The following is a 22,882-nucleotide window of genomic DNA, read 5'->3' as shown; positions in this document are numbered from 1 at the left end:
TGTGGTCTATTTTATCCACCAACTCCTGCTTATTGAACTATGCCCGAGGGTCCTTGTTGAGAATTTACCTATCGAGCTTTCTACTGCAATGTTTTTAGTGTAGCCTTTGGAGTGGTTCTTAGCGTCCACGTTATACAGAGAACAGCAAATCCGTTCCAATTTTTCCTGTATGAGATTTTGCTCCATATTTATCTCGATTATTTTATGTGTTACAAACAACCATTAGGTGAAAAAACTATTATACACTGTACAATATGTTGCGAGAGTATGGAAAATTATAATTTTTTATTAACAATTTGAATTCTATATTTTGTTGGACTTTACATTTAAATCAATTTGTCAAAAGCTAAGTAATTAGCAAAGCCTCGCTTTGTTTAGTAACATTTACGCTATAAATAAATACTTAATTGTTATATTATGTGCGCATTATGTGTGTGTTAAATGAAGTTAGTAATATCTATATGTTGCAATATTTGGTACTGCCACAGTCTGACTAAACCTCCACAACTGATCAGAAGTTCGAAGCGCAATTTCAGTTATTGAACAAACGCAATTCGATAATCATGTGCAAACTACCGTTGACTTTTTTATTACTAATAATCGTGGTTATTTCACTGCCAATAAACGGTAATTTAAATGAATATTCTAAAGTACGGAAAAATCAACTGAGTTTGTCAGATATATTGCAATACAACACCATACTTTTCCCACTGACTACCGTAAGCAAAGCCGAACTAGTGGGCGAACAATGTCACGCGCGACTGCAGGATCTGCGACGCGGCATTTTGGAGCGCAACTTTTGGGCGCTTAAAGGTGGGACACTGTTCAGCGCTAATTGTTGTTATAAATGAAAAAAACCGTTATTTTTTTTCAAATTTTCAGCACTTGACGCCTCTGGCAAAATATCGCCCGCTTTCATGCTCGGCGATAATTTATGGCTGGGTAACGGTCAGCTGTGCGAGGCAGCACGGAGCGGACTTAACTTGGATATTTCCCGCTATGTGACGCACAAAATGAATATGTCTCTGCTAACGGAGAAAGCGCCTTTTGATGTGGACTATCGCGTTATTTATGCAGCTCATAATTCTTCGTATCAAGCAGACGTCGTGTATGGGCAATCGCGGCTCCTGTTACACATCGGTTTGTGCGTGCCGACCGAATGCAACTCCCAAGAGTTGATGCAGTTGGTCACCGCATATTTTGAAAGTGAGATTTTTCAAAGTCTTGATCTTCATATGATCAAACCGCGTTTGCTAAATGTGAAGACAATGGCGTTTAAGGCGGTGGATTTTTATAAAATGATTGCATTCAAATTAGTCGTAGCTTTTGTCGCTTACACACTGTTTATGACTTTATTTGCTTATTATTTGCACAGAAGACTCTTATCAAGCACAAATGCTCACATAAAACCGAGCTCGTTTCAGGCATTTGTTCTTTGTTATGATCTCCAATTAAATTGTTCGAAGATACTCGCACCGCCCGATACCGCGTTCAATACATTTGCGTTCTTAAATGGTGGACGCATTGAGGGCTCTCTTATTTCCACATTTTTTCATACTTTCATATTGTTGAAAGCCATTGTCAGCAATCCGACACAGCTTTTCACTTATGTGAGCCGCATTGGAAATATGGAAGTGGCCATGGATGTGTTTTTACTAATCAGGCGAGTTCCGCATTCCATTTTTTAATCAATGTTTAAATTACTTATTAAATACAAATATTTTGTATAGTGGATTTCTACAGGCCTATACCTATCTACGAAATCAAAGCCAATTAGAAAGAATAAGACGATTAAACTTCTCTCGAAGCGTTTGGGAAATCGTGAAACTGACATTTCATCGTTATCTCAGGTGAGTCTCCTTACCTTTTAAATCTCTTCAAAACTAGAAATACCGTTAACTTCGGCTACACCGAAGATATAAAACTCTTCAAAAATAAAACGGTTTCCATACAAGAACTTGATTTTAATCGGTCGGTTCGCTATATTCGGTAGCTGCATTTATGCTATAATGTTCCGATCTGTAAAATTTATTCGTAGATTATGCCATTGTCTTGGACCATAATTCATGCGAAACTTCGTGAAGATATCTCGTAAAATAAATTAGTTTTTCACACAAGAACTTGATTTTGACCGGTTCCGACAAATGAGCAGATTCTTAGCGAGAAACGAAGATGGCTAAATCGACTCAGCTCATCACGGTGATAATTTATTTATATATAACCTTACCTTACCTTACCTTTCTTCTAGTCTTACAAACTTAGTATAGCTTGGTCAGGATATAAAAATATCAACGAGTCTGAGAACTATAGATTTTCACCTCAGATGGGAGATAGTAGTGATTTTAAATTCCAATTTCTAATCGATATTGATATATCTTATCCAAGACAAGAAAAGAAGCTGAAGAAAGAAGTTTTTCTTACAAAGTCTCTTAACAACTACTATGAAATAATTGAAAGTGAAATAATCTCTTGCTCTACCTTTCTTCTGACCTCTTGACCCATTTACAAATGCGCAAACTATAGGAAAGTATCAAATAGTATATATGTAGCATCCATTTTCGAGAAAAAGGCGTTTAAAGTTTTGGGAACCGAAGTTAAAAACGTGTACATTCACGCTTATATCTCCGCAACTAGTTGCTGGATTAACTATCAATTTCTATGCCTATAATCAATATACCTATATGCCTATGTAAATTTGACATATGTACCTATATAGAAAATACAATGTATAAATCCAAACCTTAAACTTATTTCATATTTAATTTCTAGATTGGCACCGCTCTACTATTTTATGTTATGTATTAGCTATTTAACGCTGAAATATAACGACAGTACAACCGTGTTTAATTTATCGGGTTTTATAACGGAAAAGTGTGAACAATACTGGTGGCGCAATGTGCTCTTCATTCACAATTTATACGATCACAAGGACATGTGCTTGATATGGACCTGGTTTTTGTCTTGCGAAATGCAATTTGCGATCACCTTGACAGTACTCTTGGTTTTATATGCTAAGTAAATTGCGATTCAAAAATAATTCTGTATAAAATCAGTACACAACTTTTTCTATTTTCCAGACATCCTAAATATGCTAAGATTTTTGTATTGCTGCTACTTATAGCATCTTTGGCATGCCAAACAATCGTGGCCTTGCAAGTGAACTTTCAGATATCTTTGGAGACCACATTCGCTAACTTTACCCAGTTCTATGCGAATCCACTCGTACGAATTTTTCCATATCTCGGCGGTGCTCTCACTTGTTGGCTATACCTCGAATATAATGCACAGCTTCAATCTTATAAGCTTTTAACAAATTTCTACAGTCAACTCATTCATTTAGTATTTATGATTTGTATGCGGACCGCCCCATTGGGGCGTGGCTATTCAGTGCATGTGGAGACCTTTATATTTGTACTACAACGTTGTCTTTATACTCTGAGCGGCTGTTGGTCCATTATTGCTATAGCAAATAATCGCCTCCGTTGGTATGGTCGTTTTTTGAGTGCGAAAATCTTCCAAAAAGCAATTCATGTGTCCTATGCCCTGTCGTTGCTGAATTCTTTGGTTATTATTTGTCTTTTTACTGCGGGCAGTAAGTTGGTGTTTGTGGAACCGATCCGAATGGTAAGCTAAGTTGATGAAATATATAAATCTTATGAAAATATAATGTAGGATCATACGAAAGATATTACTGATTCTATCATTCATTATGTCCTCCGAATACAATTTTTTCATTATTATTAAAAAACAAGATAAAAAGTTAACTTCGGTTGCACCCCTCACAATTACAAAGATTCATTATTATAACTTGATTCCAATAGTTCAATTTGGGCCTAATTTTATGAAGATACCTCGTCAAACAAAAAAGTTTTCTATGCAAGCACTTTACTCCGATCGTCCAATTAATATGATTGCTATATGCTCGAAGATTGCATTGTTGCCTTAGGAAATAACTCATGCCAAATTTCGAGAAGATATTTTGTCAAATAAAAAAGTTTCCCATACAAGCACTTGATTCCGATTGTTCCGTTTGTATGACAGCTATTTGCTATAGTGGTACGATATCGGCCGTTTCAACAAATGAGTAGGATCTTAGTGAGGAAAGGACAGGTGCAAAATTTCATAACAATAGCTTAAAAACTAAGGGACTATTTCGTATATATACAGACAGACGGACATGGCTAAATCAACTCAGCTCATCATGCTGATCATTTATGGGCATATACAATGTACTTTTTACGACGTTTCCTTCTGGATGTTACAAACTTCGTGGCAAACTCAATATACCCTGTTACAATACTCAAAAATTTCTTATTAAATTACAAAATAATTTTATATACTCGTACATATAAACTATAATGATTTTATTTATCAAAATATTAAAAAAATAGTTTTTCCTTTTGGCAAACGATGAGGAAATTTATTTTTAATAAAATTTCTTACTTTTTATTTTTTTGGTTTTATTTATTAAAAGTTTATAGTTACGTTATTATTTATTTTCATTTCAGTGTGTGCTATACATCGGACTTATCATTATTTTGCATATATTATCGTTCCCGTTGACTGTACTTTTTGAAATGCCTTATCGTAATATTTCCAGTTTATTGACAAAGCGAGGCCTAGCGAAGCGAGCGAAGTCATCATAACATAGTTAAATGACAGTATCTACAAATATGTAAATTTTGATACAATAAAAAAAAAATTAAAATGAAAACAGTGCTTTCTGTCAATCGATTGTTTAATTTTTTTAATAACATATTGTTGCAATTTAGAGCGGAAATTTTTCATGAAATATCCTCCTTTTACACACAAATATGTCACTTCAATTTGATGTAGCTTTTACGTTATCGCATGGAATAAATTCGGCTTGACTACGAACCGTTAATGTCAACTTATTTCGGTGTCTCTATTTGCTCAACAATTTCGACAATTAATCCTATTATGAAAATTAGTGATAACATTTTTAAAAATTCTGAAGCATGGAGTAAAAAAGTATCGTCATAACGTTTAGTGTCTCGTTATTTTCAGAATATATTGTTGTTGAAGATAGTGAACCTATGCTACAAATTTCAACATATGTATGTTACGTTTGAAAACTTGAACCTATGAGTTAATAAACGCAAATCCGCCTGACTAATATGAATAAAGATTTGGGCTTGACCACTTTTACTATAGTGAAGTTTAAGTAAAAATTGTTTCAAAAAGCTTCGGGCATATTTAAAAATATAAAAACCTGACGGACTGATTCGATTTGCCATGTCCGTATGTCTATCTATCTCTCTCAGTTTTTGAGATATGGATCTGCAATTTTGCATCCGTCCTGTTTTCCCCGAGAAGCTGCTCATTTGCCGAAACCGCTGATATCGGACCTTTATAGCACATAGCTGCCTTACAAACTGACTAATCAAAATCAAGTTTTTGTATGGAAACTTTTTTTATTTGTGAAGGGTATTACTCGATGCACCCGAATTTAACGTTTTCTGTTGTGTTTTCGTTTTTTTTTTGTGTAAATCATCTAAATAGTATAACCTCATCATAGTGCCGCTATATAGCGTGTGACTAATATGTTGTCGTCACTCAAATCCATTGATTTTACAACTTTCGAAGTATAACTATAAATGATTACTGACTTATCTAACTGCCCTTGTGTCGCGAGAAAAATTAAAATCTTAATATGCTATATTCAACCGGATGCAGTAATGATTATTTATAAGCTTAGGATTTATGTATGCATAGATAATATATTAAATTCAATACTCTTTTTTGCCCATGGTTGGTTGAAAAGGGCGGCACAGGAGCGCCAAATTTCAAGCGGCCATAATTAGGACCATTGTGCTCCGAGGTGGTAACCAAATTAAGCCTTATCCAGCTACTCAGTGGACTTGGTAAAAAAACTGATTTTTTCATACCAGCTGTCCAATGTATCTTAGGTTGGAGCATTGGGGCCGTGGAATATATCCGGCTGAAGGCTACAAGTAGTTACCTAGAGACTTAGTATTTACTGGCCAATAGAAGATTTATGGACTTGCTAATTAGAGAAGAAGCCCACTTGGCACCTTCTGTTATGCCAATAATTTCGGCTTGAAAAACTGAATTGTAGTCATTTAGTTTGAAGGTACCTTCTGCGTATGGATTACTTCAGAAAAAGCCCGCTTCTGTTCCAATTTCACCCTTTGATCCGTCGCTGAATATATCGCTTTTTTGCCAATACTTATATCATTACCCACGAGAAAAAAAAAAAAAACACAAGTAAGAAGTTGACATAACTTTATATTAAAAAGTTTTGCAAACAACTAGCGATGTTAAATAATGAAATCGTGAGTGGATTAGAGTAGTAGTTAGTATCATATTCACATACTATAATATAGTTCTTATACCCACTTAGTTTCACTACTACATTTTGCTCTATGTCCGAGATATTTGTATTACCTGATTATCAAATCTCACCATATTCAACATATCATATTATGGGGACTCATTTTATAAGAAATATTGGATTTAGGCCCAAAGGCATGAACCGATTTCAATTATATTAAGCGCTAAACTTTATAAATATACAATATATTTTTTGGAAAACATGTTCAATCATTATATAAACGGTATAAAGTCAACCGGTTAGTCGTAAATCACTATATGGTATGTGTTGTTTAATTTTGGTATTGAACTCAAGTACTCTCGAGAACATGTTTCAATGTAGTATTATTAAGATAACTCGCACTTTTAAAGATACATTCGACGGAAAGTTCATTAGAATAATGTATATAACGTAATGTCCTCTACATTCTGTAAGATATCTTGTATATTGGTCTATATTTTAGGATTTTCTCTAGTTTCATCCCGTCTCGTTATTCTGACCATTTACATATACATATATGGATGTAAATAATATTATATATAACCCTACATCTAACTCAATTATTTTTAGATGTTACAAACTACCGTTAGCTGAACGAAATTGTTATGCTCTGTAAAACATGTGGCGACAGTATAAAATATAATAACTTTTTATTAAAACTTTGAATTTTATTTGCTGTTGAACTCAATATCTCATACGCTTAATAACTCGTCAATGTTTAGTTTTGTTTAACAACATTAACGCAATAACTAAATACTTAATTATTAAATTATGTACATATATTTAAATAAAGTTAATAATTTATAAGGCAATATTCGGTAAAAATTGTCAACAATGGGGAAAAATTAAGATAAACTCAAATATTGTAGTTTGCAAAATCTCCACAACTGATCAGAAGTTCGAAGCGCAATTTCGGTTATTTAACAAGCGCAAAATAATAATCAACAAAATCATGTGCAAACTGCCGTGGGTTCTTTTATTGCTAATAATCATGCCAATAAACGGTAATTTAAATAAAGCCAACACAGTGACGAAAAATCAGTTGGGCTTGTCAAATATATTGCAATACAACACCATACTTTTCCCACTGACTACCGTAAGCAATGCAGAGCTGGTGGGCGAGCAATGTCACGCGCGATTGCAGTTTGTTGTTATAAATGAAAAAAACCGTTATTTTTTCAAAAATGGAGAAAGCGTCTTTTGACGTGGACTATCGCGTCATTTATGCAGCCCATAATTCTTTGTATCAAGCAGGAGTCGTGTATGGGCAGCCGCAGCTCCTCTTACACATCGATTTGTGCGTGCCGGCCGAATGCAACTCCCAAGAGTTTATGCAGTTGGTCACCGCATATTTTGAAAGTGAGATTTATCAAAGAGGCGATCTTCAAATGATCAAACCACGTGTACTAAATGTGAAGACAATGGCGTTTCAGGCGGTGGATTTTTATAAAATTATTACATTTAAATTATTCGTGGTTTTTGTCACTGTTTATGACTTTATTTGCTTATTATTTGCGCAAAGACTCTTATCAAGCACAAATGCTCACATGAAACCGAGCTCGTTTGAGGCATTTGTTCTTTGTTATGATCTCCAATTAAATTGTTCGAACCGATACTCGCACCGCGCGATACCGCATTCAATACATTTTATTTTTTGAATGGTGGACGCATTGAGAGAGCTCTTATTGCTACATATTTTATACTTTCATATTGTTGAAAGCCATTGCGAGCCGACACAGATTTTCACTTATTTGAGTGGTATGGGAAGTATGGAGATGGCCATGGATGTGTTTTTTCTACTCAGGCGAGTTTCGCATTCAATTTTTCAATCAATATTTAAAATACTTATTAAGTAAAATTATTTTGTATAGTGGATTTCTACAGACCTATACCTATCTACGAGATCGAAGTCAATTAGAAAGAATAAGACGATTAAACTTCAATCGAAGCGTTTGGGAAATCGTGAAACTGATATTTACCGTTATATCAGGTGAGTTACCTTAGCCTTTTAAGTTTCTCAAAACAAGAAAAAAAGTTACTTCCGCTGCACCGAAACAGTCAGTCAGTTTGTAGCGCAGCTAAATGCTATATAATTCCTATCTAAATAATTTATTCGGAGATTGTACTATCGCCTTGGACAACAAAACTATGCCAAATTACGTGAATATATCTTATCAAATGAACAGTTTTCCATACAAGATCTTTATTTCGATTGGACAGTTTGTTAGATATACTATGTTACAGTGTTCCGATATAGGCGATTCCGACAAATTAGCAGTGTTTTAGGGAGAAACGAAAAGGTAGAAGATTTCAGTAATATATCTCAAGAACTGAAAGGCTATTCGAAAATATACAGACAGACGAACATGGCTAAATCGACTCAGCTCGTCATGATGGTTATTTATTTATATGTATTTATTTGTATTTTATGGGATATTTTTGTCTTCCTTCTGGTTGTTACAAACTAAGTATAATATATGTTGGTCCATTATTGCTGTCGCAAATAATCGCCTCGGTTGGATGGTCGTTTTTTGAGGGCAAAAATCTTCCAAAAAGCAATTCATATGCCCTATCGTTGCTAAATTCTTTGGTTATTATCTGTCTTTTCACTGTGGGCAGTAAGTTGGTGTTCGTGGAACCGATCCGAATGATAAGTTAAGTTAATAAAAAATATAAACCTTGGGGTACTCAAAAATTTCTTATTATTTTACGAAGCTTTTTTATATAAACCACAAAATTAATTTTAGTTTTCTGAATATAGTTTTTAATTTTGGCGAAAGTTGAGAAAATTTTTTATTGTTTTAATACTTTTGTTTTAGTTCAAGTTTATTGAAAATTTATATTTATGTTATTTTTTATTTCCATTTCAGTTTGTGCTATACATCGGACTTGTCATTATTTTGCATATATTATCGTTTCCGTTGACTGTACTTTTTGAAATGCCTTACCGTAATATTTCCAGTTTATTGACAAAGTGCAGCCTAGCGGAGCAAGCGAAGTCATCATAACATAGTCAAATGACGATAGCTACCAATAATGTTTATAAAAAATTAATTTTCATAAGACACTAAATTTTTTTTTTAAAACATAGCTTTAACGTTATCGCGTGGAATTAATTCGTCTTGACTACGAACCGTTAATGCCAACTTATTTCGGTGTCTCTATTTGTCAAAGAATTCCGCTAACTTATTCTAGTATAAAAATTAATGACATTGTAGTTTTAGTTGCTTGGTAAGTTAATTTCACTGTAGTAAAGTTTAAAGAAAAATTTATAAATAAGCTGCGAGCATATTAAAAAATATAAAAACCTTACGAGCTGAGTCGATTTAGCTATGTCCATGAATCTGTATATACGCAAGCTATTCCCTCAGTTTTTGAGATATCGATCATCTATTGTCCATTTTTTTTTGTCCTTTCCCCCCAATAAGCTGCTCAATTGGCAGAACCTCTGATATAACACCACTATAGCATGTAGCTGCCATACAAACTGATCGATCGAAATCAAATTTTTGTATGGAAACTTGTTTATTTGGCAATATATTGTCACAAAATTTAGCGTAATAATTGTCCAAGATAACGGTATAGTCTCCGAGCTTTTCTTGTTTTTGATATTTGTTCCATTAACCTCCTGCTGTACAAACTGCTCAAAATAAAAATCGATAAGCAACTAAGGAAAAGCAAAGATAGTCAAGGAAAAACCCCTTGGAAGAATACAATATAGATTATTGTTGAAAAATTGTGAAGGATTTAAGATATTTTTGGATTGGAAATCATTAATTTAATTTTTTTTAATAAATGTTTAATTTCAAATACATTTTTCTTTGGTTCGGTTTACCTAATAATGACGAAAGATATCACATATATAATGAAATGCCGTGGATCATTGATAATTTAAATACAAAAAGGGTGAAATTACAGATATTTAATTTTTCGAGAACAGAAATTTCTAAATCATTGATTGAACATACCAATTGTTTTAAATGAATGTGTACACCTATTAGTGGATTTCTCCTAAAATAATGTACACTTGCCTGAGAACGCTGACTTTCTGGAAGATTATACATGTAGAACGCCTGAAATTTTCATTTAACACATCCGTTGTGTATGTTTACTCAGAAATTAACTTTAGAAGCATAAAAAGTCCAATTTATCCGTACATACATATAAAAAACAAATACACCTAAACGGAACTCATCTTATTCCGCAGATTCACAGCAGAGATAAACAAATATTTATTATGCTACAATAACAGTTTTTTCTTCTGCTTTAAGTACATAACTAACTTTATTGCTGTAAGACCCAAAAGTTGAATGTTTGCTTATAAAAATAATTTCACTGACACACCCGCAAATACCAGCACATGGGGATACGAGTAACTATATACATGTACCATATGTATATATATACTTATATTGTACTTATATTCTTATATATATTTACATTACCAAAGCAAAAACGGAAAGATATCCTAATGCAAACAACACAAATACATGCGCAGCTTTGCTTAAGCACACATACATATATATATGTATAAGTATATTTCCAACACGACGATAACCTGTGCGCGGTGCAGAGGTCACTGCCCTCACGCCTTACCAATGCCAGTAGTTGCTGTTGACCAAGAAAAATTTCCTTGACAGTCAACTTCAAGCCATGCCACCATTAATAGTTGAATTCACGTAAATGTAGGCAACGGAATAGAAATGTTCACCGTGTATGCAGTTGGGATCCGCACAGACGCCTGCCAATGTGAACAAAGAACCAGCCACGAAGACCTTACCATAACCAAAGAACCAAAGCGTTATGCAGCACAGTTACATACAAAAGAAAATTGTTGGCCTTTGTATTGAACGCGGCGATTGTGGTTAGAGACGCGCGGCTGCAACGTGGCAAGCGCAAGGAGTTGAGCGCATGCGTGCAGCTACCGGACAATTGCATGCCAGCAAGTACAATATTTCCTTATGCGCATGCCTAGTGCAACATGTAAGTAGCTATACGTGTGCATGTATGTATGTATATATGTATTAAAAAGTGCAACGTCATGCACACAAGTGCATTCGTACATACTCCAACACATATTCACACGTACATACATGCGTATGTATATATATGGATTTGTGAGTACATACCTCTAATCAATTCGATGTTAGGCGTAACGACTCTTTCGCATCAAGCATGCTCACAAGTGTCTATATGTATTATAATTACAAAGATTTCCCTCAATCAATTCATTGTGGCGTAGACATTGATTTCATCATCGGTCAGGGTGCAGGTTTTTATTGTGGTTACTATTTTATGCGATATTTATATTATTTAGACGTTACAAGTTCGCAGTAGTTGTTGGTAATTGCATGCAAGTTACAGCGTGCAATGAGTTAACCTCTTCGTAATAACACCAACCTGTAAGCTTGCCCTTAAGCTGCAGCCACAAAACCACAAGCGTTCGTCTTTGCCTCTAAAGCGCCCATAAATTGTGTGGTAAATGAAGGTTTGTTTTTTTAAAGGGCAGTTTAGAAATAAAAAGTAATTGGTAAACGTCCTTAAAATAATTCTTTTGAGCTTCAGGTGAACTCGTTTCATAGACGTAGACAAAGTATTCTGAAATACAAAGTCTGAATTCTATACTATTGACATTTGAAGCAACTGGAAGCTAAACCTGCGCGACTGTGGTTTACTTCGAGCTCCTTTAGCACAGCTAATGAAGAAGAAGAGTTCCGCATTTTTTACTAATCCCTTCCAAGAATTTAAAACAGATTTTTCTACCGACCGATATGAATCCCTGACAAAATTTTTCTTATATTTAAGACATCAGTTATTACTATCCAATTGTTCTCTGTATAATCCACGGAGTACCAATTCATGAAGTTTGAGTAGTGTACATCTCTTAAGGCTTTAAATAATGACGTATATTTCTACAAATAATACCATTTAAACTCTATGTTTCCTTACTGTGGTTCAGTTCGCTGGACAGGATAATTGATTTAGCCACGTCTGTTCGTGTATTACCGAACTAATTTCTTAATTTTTGAGTTATCAATCTGAAATTTTACTCACGCCCTTTTCTTCCCAAGAAGCTGCTCATTTTTCGGAAATGCCGGTATCGAACCACTTTAGCATGTAGGTACCATACAAATTGACCGATTAAAATTATGTTTTTATATGGAACACTTTTTATTTCATAAATTGTCTTCACAAAATTCAAAATGGATTATTGTCTTGGTCCGATTTGATATAGCGTATAGCTGGTCTTAAAACTCAGTGATTAAAATTAATATAAATATTTCAATGAGTGTCTTTTTTCCTTATTAAGGAATCTTAATTCGGCATTAAGGTTGTTCACATCAGACAACATGGCTAGATAGGAGTAGCAAAACTTTGTCCGGTTTGTACAAACCGTTGATCGATTACGATTTCAGATTTAGTTCTATATATAGTTGCTATAAGAAATGCCCCTGTGATAGGTGTTATTGTTTCGGTACATCTAAAGGCAACGCTTTTTCTTGTTTCAAATAATGATCACCCTTGGCAGCGAATTAAAAACCTGTGAGTATTTATCTTCCATAAGAAAGTTACTCTTAAAATCAGTCACCCGCTTGAAGGCAGTTCAAGGCTTATAGAACATTCTCTTTATCGAAAAACATTATAGTGGCAGTAAATTGCCTCAGGTTTACTCCATTTTAAGTAAATTTTCCTTCGGCATTGCACAATACAACAAATATTGTACAATAATATTTAATTATTTCCCTTCAAATAAAACATCCAGAAAACCTTGCAATTATTTGAATGGATTATTTCCTTTCTGTAGTTCACTTATCTTTAATATTGCATATTATATGTTAACTACTTTCTTAAAATTGTGGATTGCGCCCAAATGTAGGCAACGATTTGTATATTACTTCTTTCTAGTTCCGAAAATTTATACATCAGTGATTGAGGGGAATAAATATGAAATAATTAATATGTAATAAACTTGTTATAATTTTTTAGGCATGTTTTTGCTATTTTTTCAGTTTCTACTGTTACTTTAAAAGTGATCAAACGATGAAACGATGGTACTATCCTTTGAACGTAATGAATTTACGTAACATTCACGCTTTTTACAACGTTTGCTACTTAAAAACCTTTTATAACAGCAATAGTTTTTACAATTTTCAATAAAATATGTACATGGCTTTCTTTAAAAATAAGCAACTAATTTATAAAGCGTTTTTTTTATTTATTTCAAGTAGTAATCACTCTTTGCTACGTTTCGAACTGCAATGTTAAGTATTTTTATAGCTAGGTATAAACTTAAATCGAAAAAAATTTGAATTATTTCTAATAAAAAAAAAAAAATAGTTTAAAAAATCTTACTTTCTTTATACTGTGGTTACTAGTTAAGCTATATTATCTATAGTTGTTTGCCCAGATGAGTATCACACTTGGACTACCAAGGAACCCATAACAAATCCTCTTAATCCCTCTAATTTCTTTGTATGACTATATATATAAGAATTAGAACGCTTTATGAGTTTTTTTATTAATCTAAAATAAATTAAATTTCCTTAAAATTTCAATATTCCTGCTTTTGCTATTTTATTCAAATTTTAAAAACGATGCTGTCTTGCTTAGCGTGTGATAAAAGATAAAATACACATTTAAACTGCCATCAAGTTCAATAAAAATATAACGATCGTGAAACGACGGTAAAATCAAAGTATGAACAGACTTCCTCAAATTAATCCTCATAAAATTCAGTTAATAGCATTAATTATTGGTTTTTCGACTTAGACAAATAATTTGATCAGCCTCGATTAAAATTGTATTTATTTCCATGAGAAATGAAAATCGAAAAATCTAAGTATACAGGCTTGCGCTAAGCAGTCGATTTCCTGCAGTGAGATTATATATAATACATTTAGACAAACCTTTTGATTTAGCTGTACCTGCAGAGCCCCAGCATCCAAATCTGAGAATATTGTGTACGTCTCTAAAAATGCATGTGTGTGTGTATATATTTGTTTATGTAGTCGTCGAAAGAAGGAAAAACTCCACATAAGAACACAGTCGTCGAACGAACGCCCAGTCATTTTTATTAGAAATTTTGCGGTGAAGGAAAAGTTCAACTCCACGAACGCATTAAGCGAGCGATTTGGAGAAAAACCTGTTGTTGCGGCCTATTGTTGCCCCTTGCGACTGCATATTGTGGCAATCAACTTTTACTAACAGCAAGCACTTCCTTATGGGAAATTTCAAACACACTTTGTAAGCGCATACATACCTACATTTAATATATTTAGCTGTGTGCCTCCATAGAAGTAAGAGTTTCTATGCGGATCGCTGAAACTGTACCTGCGCTGCCTGTTTCTATTTCCATTTGTGCTTGGAGAAACTCAGTGGAGGCCACAAAAGCCACTCAGTGCTGCTCCTCCGCGCACCAGCACACATATACACACACGTGCATGCCAAGGAACGGCAACTCTCCAAAGTTACGCCTAAGCGCATGAAAATGGCCAAGAATAGAATAGAAAAGAGCAATTGAAGCATTGAACCGTCCTGCCCTGCCGGCGCTTCCCCTCCTCTAGGCTGTGTAACAATTTTTTCATGTATTTGTTGAAAATTTCCTTATTGCTTTCCGTTTGCTTGCAGCCGTTACAACCGACTGTCGTTGGGGCCGCGGTGCAGGCAACACAAACACTTTTATTATTGCTTATTATTCAATCCTTGCTTGAAGTTGAAATGAAATGAAGGGGCACCGTGTCTTCTTGCATGCCTTTAATAGCTTCGCTGCTGTTTTATTTTTGTAATGCCTTCACATATTGGCGCTGTTATTGGTGGTGGTGGTGTTGGTGTGCGGCGCAAGTAGGTGTCAATCACCTGAAGTTTGAGTTGGCCTGTCTGCCAACCGAAAGGGGAAATATTGACTTCGTGATTTCTAATTTTGTTAGATTTTAGTGATTTTCGTTTTGTTCTCGTATTTTAATGAACCCCAAAGATATACAAAAGAAAAGGATTTATTGTAGTTTTTGGAAGAAAATCGGAAATTTTCCATAAGATTAGCGCAACGAATGCATTGCTGCCTCGTTCTGAGTTAAAATGCCCTCCGCGCAACTCATATGCGAAGTACGCAAGCAAAGCAAGTAGAAAGCAGCATAAACAAAGCCATTTGGAGAATTTAAATGTCCCCCATGCATTCCTTCTTTTGCTTTTATCGTTTGATGAATACTACACAAATGGAATGTTAATTTTTGTAATCAAATCTTATTTTTCTTTGATATTCAATGGCATATGTATTCATATTGAATCGCCACGATCGATAAATTCAACGCTAGAATTCCATACCTTTGTAATTCTAACATCCATTACTTTAAAGGCAACATAGGAGGAGTATGTTAATTTTTGTTGAGAGAGGAACAAACGCTTATTATACTTCTTTTTCCAATTTATGAAGGTGTCGAAACACGTCTACTTTGCCATGCAAATGAAATAATAATTTCCATAAGTTTAAATGAGCTCAATAATAAAAGTACGAGTTGAGTTCGGGACATTGTAAAGTTGATAATACAAATTTATAAAATCAATTATTGCCTACAAACCGGCGTTACCAAAATCACTATAACTCTGAAACCGGATACAATGTGTGTACTCTATGTACACATCTTATAAATCTATCTTAACCAAATTTAGGTCAAATATGCACAGTTCTGTTCCATAACTTTTTGCCATTTTGAAGGAAGATTGTGTGTGACCTGACGTCGTCCTGATGGAACGTAATTCCTCTCCTATTGGCCAAAGCTGGACACTTTTGGGCGATTGCTTTCTTCATACTTATTGTTGACAACACAAGTCCGAATTAAGGATTTGGCCGTAGGGAGCGACTGTTTTCGCTTGACGTTGTCGTAAGTGACCCACTTTTTATCAGCATCATGAACACTCATCTTCAGAAATCGATCCATTTCATTGAGATTCAGAAGATGCATATTCGATTCATAAGTTTTCGGACTCGACGATTTCTATTATTATACTCTGAACAAGGTATATTAAGTTTGCCACAAATTTTGCAACACCCAGAAGGAAATGTCGCAGACGCTATAAAATATTGGTTTATGTACATGAACAGCATGACGAGTTGAGTCGATTAACAATGTCAGTCTGTCGGTATACCATATACACGAATCAGTCCCTCAGTTTTTGAGATATGGATCTGAAATTTTTCACACGTCCTTTTCTCCTCAAGAAGCTGTTCATTTGTCGGAACTGCCGATTTCGGATCAAATCCTTTTATGGAAAACTTTTTAAATGACGAGATATCTTCACGAATTTTGGCATGTATGTAATATTACGCCAAGCAACTATAGCATATACAACTTTTGTGAAACTTTTTAGTTTGAGTGCAACCGAAGTTAATTGGCTCTTACAGTATCAGGACCATTAACACTGTTCACAATTTCATTTGCCATCCTATACAATACTGAGTCTACCAATCAGAAAACTCTCAGAGAAATATTTTTAGTACGAAATTTTATGGTTCTAACGCCATTAGTTTGCAAGCAGGCTCAAGAAATTGACATAATAACAATCTAAATAATAAATAAATATATACATACTTCAAATAAAAATGCAGAGTTATACTTAGTACTTGCCTTCCCACATACCTATATTTTAAGAATTATTGTAATTTACTTTAAATTCAACAAATGTAAGTCTCATTATCTTTAAGCCCTACACATTTCATTTGTTTTTAGCAACTGTACGTAATATTTGTTCTTCATCAAAATGTGTTAAGCCCACGATTTTATTGTACGAGTATTTTCTTTCATTCACAAATTTCATTTTGATATTCCATCATAAGAGCTCATTATTCACGCATGCGTATTGTATTCTTGTATGCTAACGAAAATGCTACTGTTTTACAAAGCCAACATTTATCAAATAATCATATACATACGCATATAAATGAATGTGGTATTGTAGTTGTATTTTTCAAATTGTCAATTGCCAAGCATATTACAGACCAACACCACCAACAAGAAATTACAAACATCAGCATAATCATTGTCGCCATCATCGTCATCATCATCAATATCAACACACAATCAGCGAATTCATTATGGCATAACAAACAATAAAATTATCCATCCATTTGTGACATTCATAACTGACCAACGGCCATCCATCAAAGACATGACGACGCCACACAGTGCTGGCTGGCTTGTAACGCTCACCGCGCCATTCATCAACTATGCAAGACTGTTTGTATGTGTGTATAAGTGGTAAGAAGCTGAATACTTCCACCGACCGCGCTGGTCAACGCGGCCGCACATATTTGTATTTGTAATTGCGCTTCAACGCTGGCCGATGTCAAAGGTTCATCAACAAGAAAGTTATGCGTTCTTTTTGTTTACATTTCTAACGAATTACAAAATGATGACAACAAAGCAAATCAACAAAGAAGTGAGACAGCGCTGCAGTGCAAGCGAAAGCTGGCCCCTACAGCCAGCATAGCACACTCCACTACAGCCAACGCTATGTAAGCGAAAGTTGTTGGGAGTAATGCAACACCAGCGCAGAATCAAATGCCTAATCAACAAAGTAACGGTCTTTCGCACACCAACTATTCCAAGCACATAGATTTGAGTATTCCTCGCGGTGGTGGTGGTGGTGATGTCGGGCTGAGGCTGCTAGCAGCTTTTCAGCTTTACTCCGCATACATACACTCAGCGCCAGTGCTTAGCTGCGCAGACGCACCATTACGCCCCTCAAATAAATCAGATAACTTCATGGTACGTGCCCCTTACCAGCGTAGACGCGCACACCGATGTTGAGTGCTTGGTGCGGCGCTAAAACCAGCTCACACACCCATACATACATGAATGTATAACTGTAAGTTGTAAGTTGTAATGGTGTAACATTATCGTCACATCTGCTGCTTTTCTAAATATTCGACTTGTCTTTAATTATAATGAATTCACTATGTTGTTGGTTATTTTTTTCAAATGTTAGCGATCACCTTTAAATGCCGGTACAGAAATGTGTGTAATATGCAAATCTAAAGGCACGAAATTATGCATTCATTCGTTAGGACACACACACAGCGCTACGGTGTCGCAGATGCCTATACTATTACACAAGCTCATAAACATAAGCGCTTGCATATATTTACATACATGTATATATACATATAAATATATATATATGTATATATGTATACTTTCCTAAGTTGCAGCCGTGTCATGCGTTTTAGTGAAAACCAGTTTACTAATTTTTCCCAACTTTAATATTTTGAAATTTTCAGAAAACTAGCTTGAACTTCTGCTGACAACTACCAACTAGCTGCCACTACAAACAACAACGCTCATTGCGACAGTCAACTAGCTGACTGACTGACTGTCAAAGTCACTGGGAAAATGCAAAGTGATAAATGAAAATTTCAGAATGTCACTGAGTTCCAGACTTGTTGTTCTTGTTTGACAAAATCTCATGTTCAAATTTCTGTTCTCAGCTAAGAAAATAGAATCATCTTAAAGTAAACTATGAATAAAAATAAAAATAAAATTCAGCAGCAAGCTGGCTGCCACTTTTGTGGAAACGCAAAGCTACAATTTATTTTTACAAGCATTTGAGGAAAATTGATATTTTGAAAATCTAAGACAATAAATTCCTCGTATTTTTTTAAAATAATACTCTTGTATTTCATATAAAGACTAGCACTCTTTTGAATTCTTAGACATCTATCCTTTTGGGACTTGATTTGTTCTTGAAAAAGTTGTTATCAACATTAGGTCCTTAATCTTTTATATTAATCGACTTGACCGGAAATCAATGTAATGTAATAATTTTTCATGACAAGCATGAGGCTATGAATTGTTTCAGAGGTTCAAACGAATGTTACAAAGTTATGCTTGGATGGCTTGTGGCATCTGTAGTATACCCAGTCACTGAATGTCATCTTGATCGAAATCTAATGATTGTGTAGAACAGGGTTTAAAACCGATAATAGTAATCTCTTTTAAAAATATGAAACTATTTTTGCATAAAACTTGATGAGACATGTTGACGACATTCATGTTTGGTTCCAAAGAAAATTTGATTCCAGAAATTGATTTTTACAGGCATATTATCATTTCTCTATAAATATACATATAAGATATAATATATAGAAGTTAACAAAAACCACAGGCTGCTTTAAATATTACATTCGTTTAATAATAATCTCCTAACAAAGTAAGATGCAGTCACAATCGGTTTGCTATTGTTACAACTAAATACATAAAAACTAAAAAAATACTATACATTGTATTAAAAACAATGTAAAGTCCACAAATTCGAAAACCAATAACGGCAATTCATCATTTTAGCATTGTATGCCAATTCACATTTCTGTGGAATGAATTTTTTGTGAGACTTTGGGTTTGAAGAACATGCAAATCATTATGGTGTTGCGCGGTCAAAAACCACAAAGAACCAAAAAGAAAAACAAAAAAGTAATAAAACTAATAATCTTTGAAAACATAGAGAAACTTACACTCAACAACAATGCAAATTACCTGCCAATTAACACTTGAATAAAAAAAGGATAAAAGAATATGAAGACTCAATAGTCGTTACTTCAAAGAAAATCTCTTGCGGTGGCGTTGCGGTTGCAATTATGGAGGTTGCTGAGAGTTCCTTCAAGTGATTAAGATGATGATTATTAAATATGTTTTGAATTGTATTTGCACACACTAAAAAATCATTAAAACTCAAACAACCTCATGAATATGTTCCGGAAAATTTGCTGACAGCTTTTCGTTGCAAAACTCCAAGTGACGACGTCTTGTTACTTTGTGTTGGACAATCAATCAATATAGCGTATGTAAGCTGTATGCGAGCTGTATTGTTAGACGATGCATATTTCAAAGGATACGTTATACAAAGAAATTTGGATTAAATTTGTATGCAAAAAATGGCGGAAAAATCTTTATATATTTTTGAAATCCTTTAGTGCAATTAAAATTTTACTTTAATAAATAAGTAGTAATGACAATGATATAAACTCTTTTGAAGAAAAAAATTAATTGTTTAAGGAATACTAGCGGACATAAGTTAAAGATATGCTTACAAAATAATTGTTATGTTATACTAAGCCTAGAGTTCTTAAACTAAAAAATATATAAATATTTAAAGCTGCTTGGTCTTTTATAAAATTAATAGAAAAGCCCAGATTCCTGTGAGTAATTTTTATAATAGCTAGCACATGAGGATTTTGCTTTAGTTGATATTAATAGACAAGATGGCAGATCGTACAAAAATGTGATTTTAAATAATAGTTGCAATGCACCTGATTGTAGGCAACATTTTACGGCTATGTACAATACTAAAAATAAAACTTTGCACACATTTAATTTAAATTTATTCGTTTACTTCGAAAATATTGCATAAAACTAAAATTAAATCTAAATTAGTTTTTTAATGGTTTACTAGCCATATGATATATTTTTAGCGGGTTACAAAAAAATTGAGTAAAAAAGTAAGTGAATCTGATTTAAAAAGTTATACTTTTTTCTATTACACTATATTTACATTGTCATCCTTTAAAAGTAGCTTAACCCAGTTATAATATATATATATTCGATGATAGCAGACTTTCAGTCCTTCACGAAGAAGTCAGTTTTGGAAATAGAAAATGGTCGCAAAAGCTTAAGTCCCTTAATAAAATGTCAAATAAATTGTATGTCAAGTAACGCTTTTCTCCAATTTAAGTTACAAGTATACTCTTCGTTGACCAAAAACCTTGAAATAAGAACTTTTACTGCACTACCGCTAGGTAATTGAAGAAAATGTTGACAATTCTTTTTCTGACAATTCTGTGCCTTTTCCATTGAAAGACTTGGAGTTGTTATGGACATTAATGACATTGTAATGTTACTGAGTTGGTTTCATTGAGCAAAATTAATTTCAGATACTATAGTCGAAAATATTAATAACCAAACGTATTTTTGGGTGTGTCTGTAGCGTCTTTTATATTTTTGCTATATACAACATATGTTCAAAGGAAAAGGTGAATTTTGATTTTTCCTGGGCTGTGTACATTCGATAATCTATATTTTCTTTTGTTATAATCGGACACATACAGGTTGGTTGAAAAGTTTCTGCGCTTATTTCAATGATTCTGCAATTATTTTATGCCATCCCTATAATGACTTTCCGGAAGCTCTGCAAAATACCCGTCTACGGCTACAGTAGCTTCTTCATTAGACGAAAAACGCTTTCCACGAAGGAATTGTTTCAGGTTTTTGAAGAGGGAGTAGTCGTTGGCAGCAAAATCTGGTGAATATGGTGGATGCTCAAGCATTTCTTAAATTAATTCGTTGAATTTTGTCATATTTTAAACACCTTTATTAGGAGATGCATTGTCTTGATGAAAAATGATTTTTTTGTGCTATAAGCAGGTCTTTTCTCACGAATTTTTTCATTCAACTGATCCAAAAGGCTGCAATAATATTCAGAGTTGGTTGTTTTACTTTTTTGCAGATAATAAATCAGCAAAATTTCTTTTGCATCCCAAAAATCTGATGCCATAACCTTCTTTGCTGACCTCTGTGACTTCACCTACTCTTGAGTAGAACAACCAGCTTCAGACTTGTTTTGGACAATTTTGGATCATGGTGGTAGATCAAAGCTTGTAAAATATGTAGTACTCATTCGCCTGAAGTGCCTTGACATTATTAATTTCACGCTTAGTCAAACTTGGATGCGGTTTTTAGACGTCCTTCGCGTGGATCGTCTTCAAGCTTAGTACGAGGATGTTTAAATTCCCCAGCCCAAAATTCAGCAGTGCGTTTTGAAAGTGAGGACTCCTTATACACTTCTTACAATTATATATATATAAATTTCCTTTGCTTTTATAGCTTTCAAAACAAAGAATCTAATCACTGCGCGATATTCAATTTTTTCCATATTAAAGAAATACTCTGTCACGTCAATTTCCAATGGCTTGTAAACAAAGAATTAATTGACAGAATGACTTGTAACTTTGCATGTGTTCTCAGAACAGAAAAAAGAATTTGGAGCTGGTACTGCTATTTCTTTGTAAAAAATTAAACTTTTTAACCAATATGTATTAGTAGTTTGTTTTTGAGAACAGAAAAGGTTAGTCACGTTTTTGTCTACATTCACTCTTCGATTTTTGACTACATTGAAAGCAAATTTTGAGCAAAAGCAATGTCGCATCAGTATCGCTCAGGAGTTGTAGAATGAAATCAACAACAATCCGGGTCCGGATCAAACGGGTCGTAACTAGTGACGAAACGTAGGTATATGGTTATGATGTCGAAACCAAAGCCCAATAATTCCAATGGAAGCTGCCAAAAGAGCCAAAACCGAAAAAGGCATCCCAAGTTCGATCAAATGCGATGGTTATGCTCACTGTTTTCTTTGATTAAAATGATGTGGCTCATCATGAGTTTTTGCTAAAAGGTCGTACAGTTAATAAGGAATGCTACAAGGAAGTTATGCAACCTTTGCATGAAGCACCATCGTACTCCCCAGATTTGGCTTCCTGCAACT

The 22,882-nt window shown here is 34.2% G+C and overlaps 1 protein-coding gene and 1 pseudogene across 1 annotated transcript; both read left to right on the top strand.

The window, feature by feature from the left end:
• The first annotated feature begins 470 nt into the window (after positions 1 to 470).
• Positions 471 to 4,730, top strand: LOC118681811 (O-acyltransferase like protein). The gene is made up of 6 exons (XM_036367995.2): positions 471 to 813; positions 883 to 1,663; positions 1,731 to 1,850; positions 2,770 to 3,015; positions 3,078 to 3,624; positions 4,509 to 4,730. Exons 1-6 carry the CDS (start codon positions 564 to 566, stop codon positions 4,644 to 4,646), a joined length of 2,082 nt encoding a protein of 693 aa, XP_036223888.2. The 5' UTR covers positions 471 to 563; the 3' UTR covers positions 4,647 to 4,730.
• A 2,577-nt stretch (positions 4,731 to 7,307) lies between these two features.
• Positions 7,308 to 8,583, top strand: LOC138857060 (uncharacterized; annotated as a pseudogene).
• Positions 8,584 to 22,882: the final 14,299 nt, after the last annotated feature.

The sequence above is a fragment of the Bactrocera oleae genome, chromosome 2, assembly GCF_042242935.1.
Source record: "Bactrocera oleae isolate idBacOlea1 chromosome 2, idBacOlea1, whole genome shotgun sequence".
NCBI lineage: Eukaryota > Metazoa > Arthropoda > Insecta > Diptera > Tephritidae > Bactrocera > Bactrocera oleae.
This window is presented reverse-complemented; position numbering and strand designations above follow the sequence as displayed.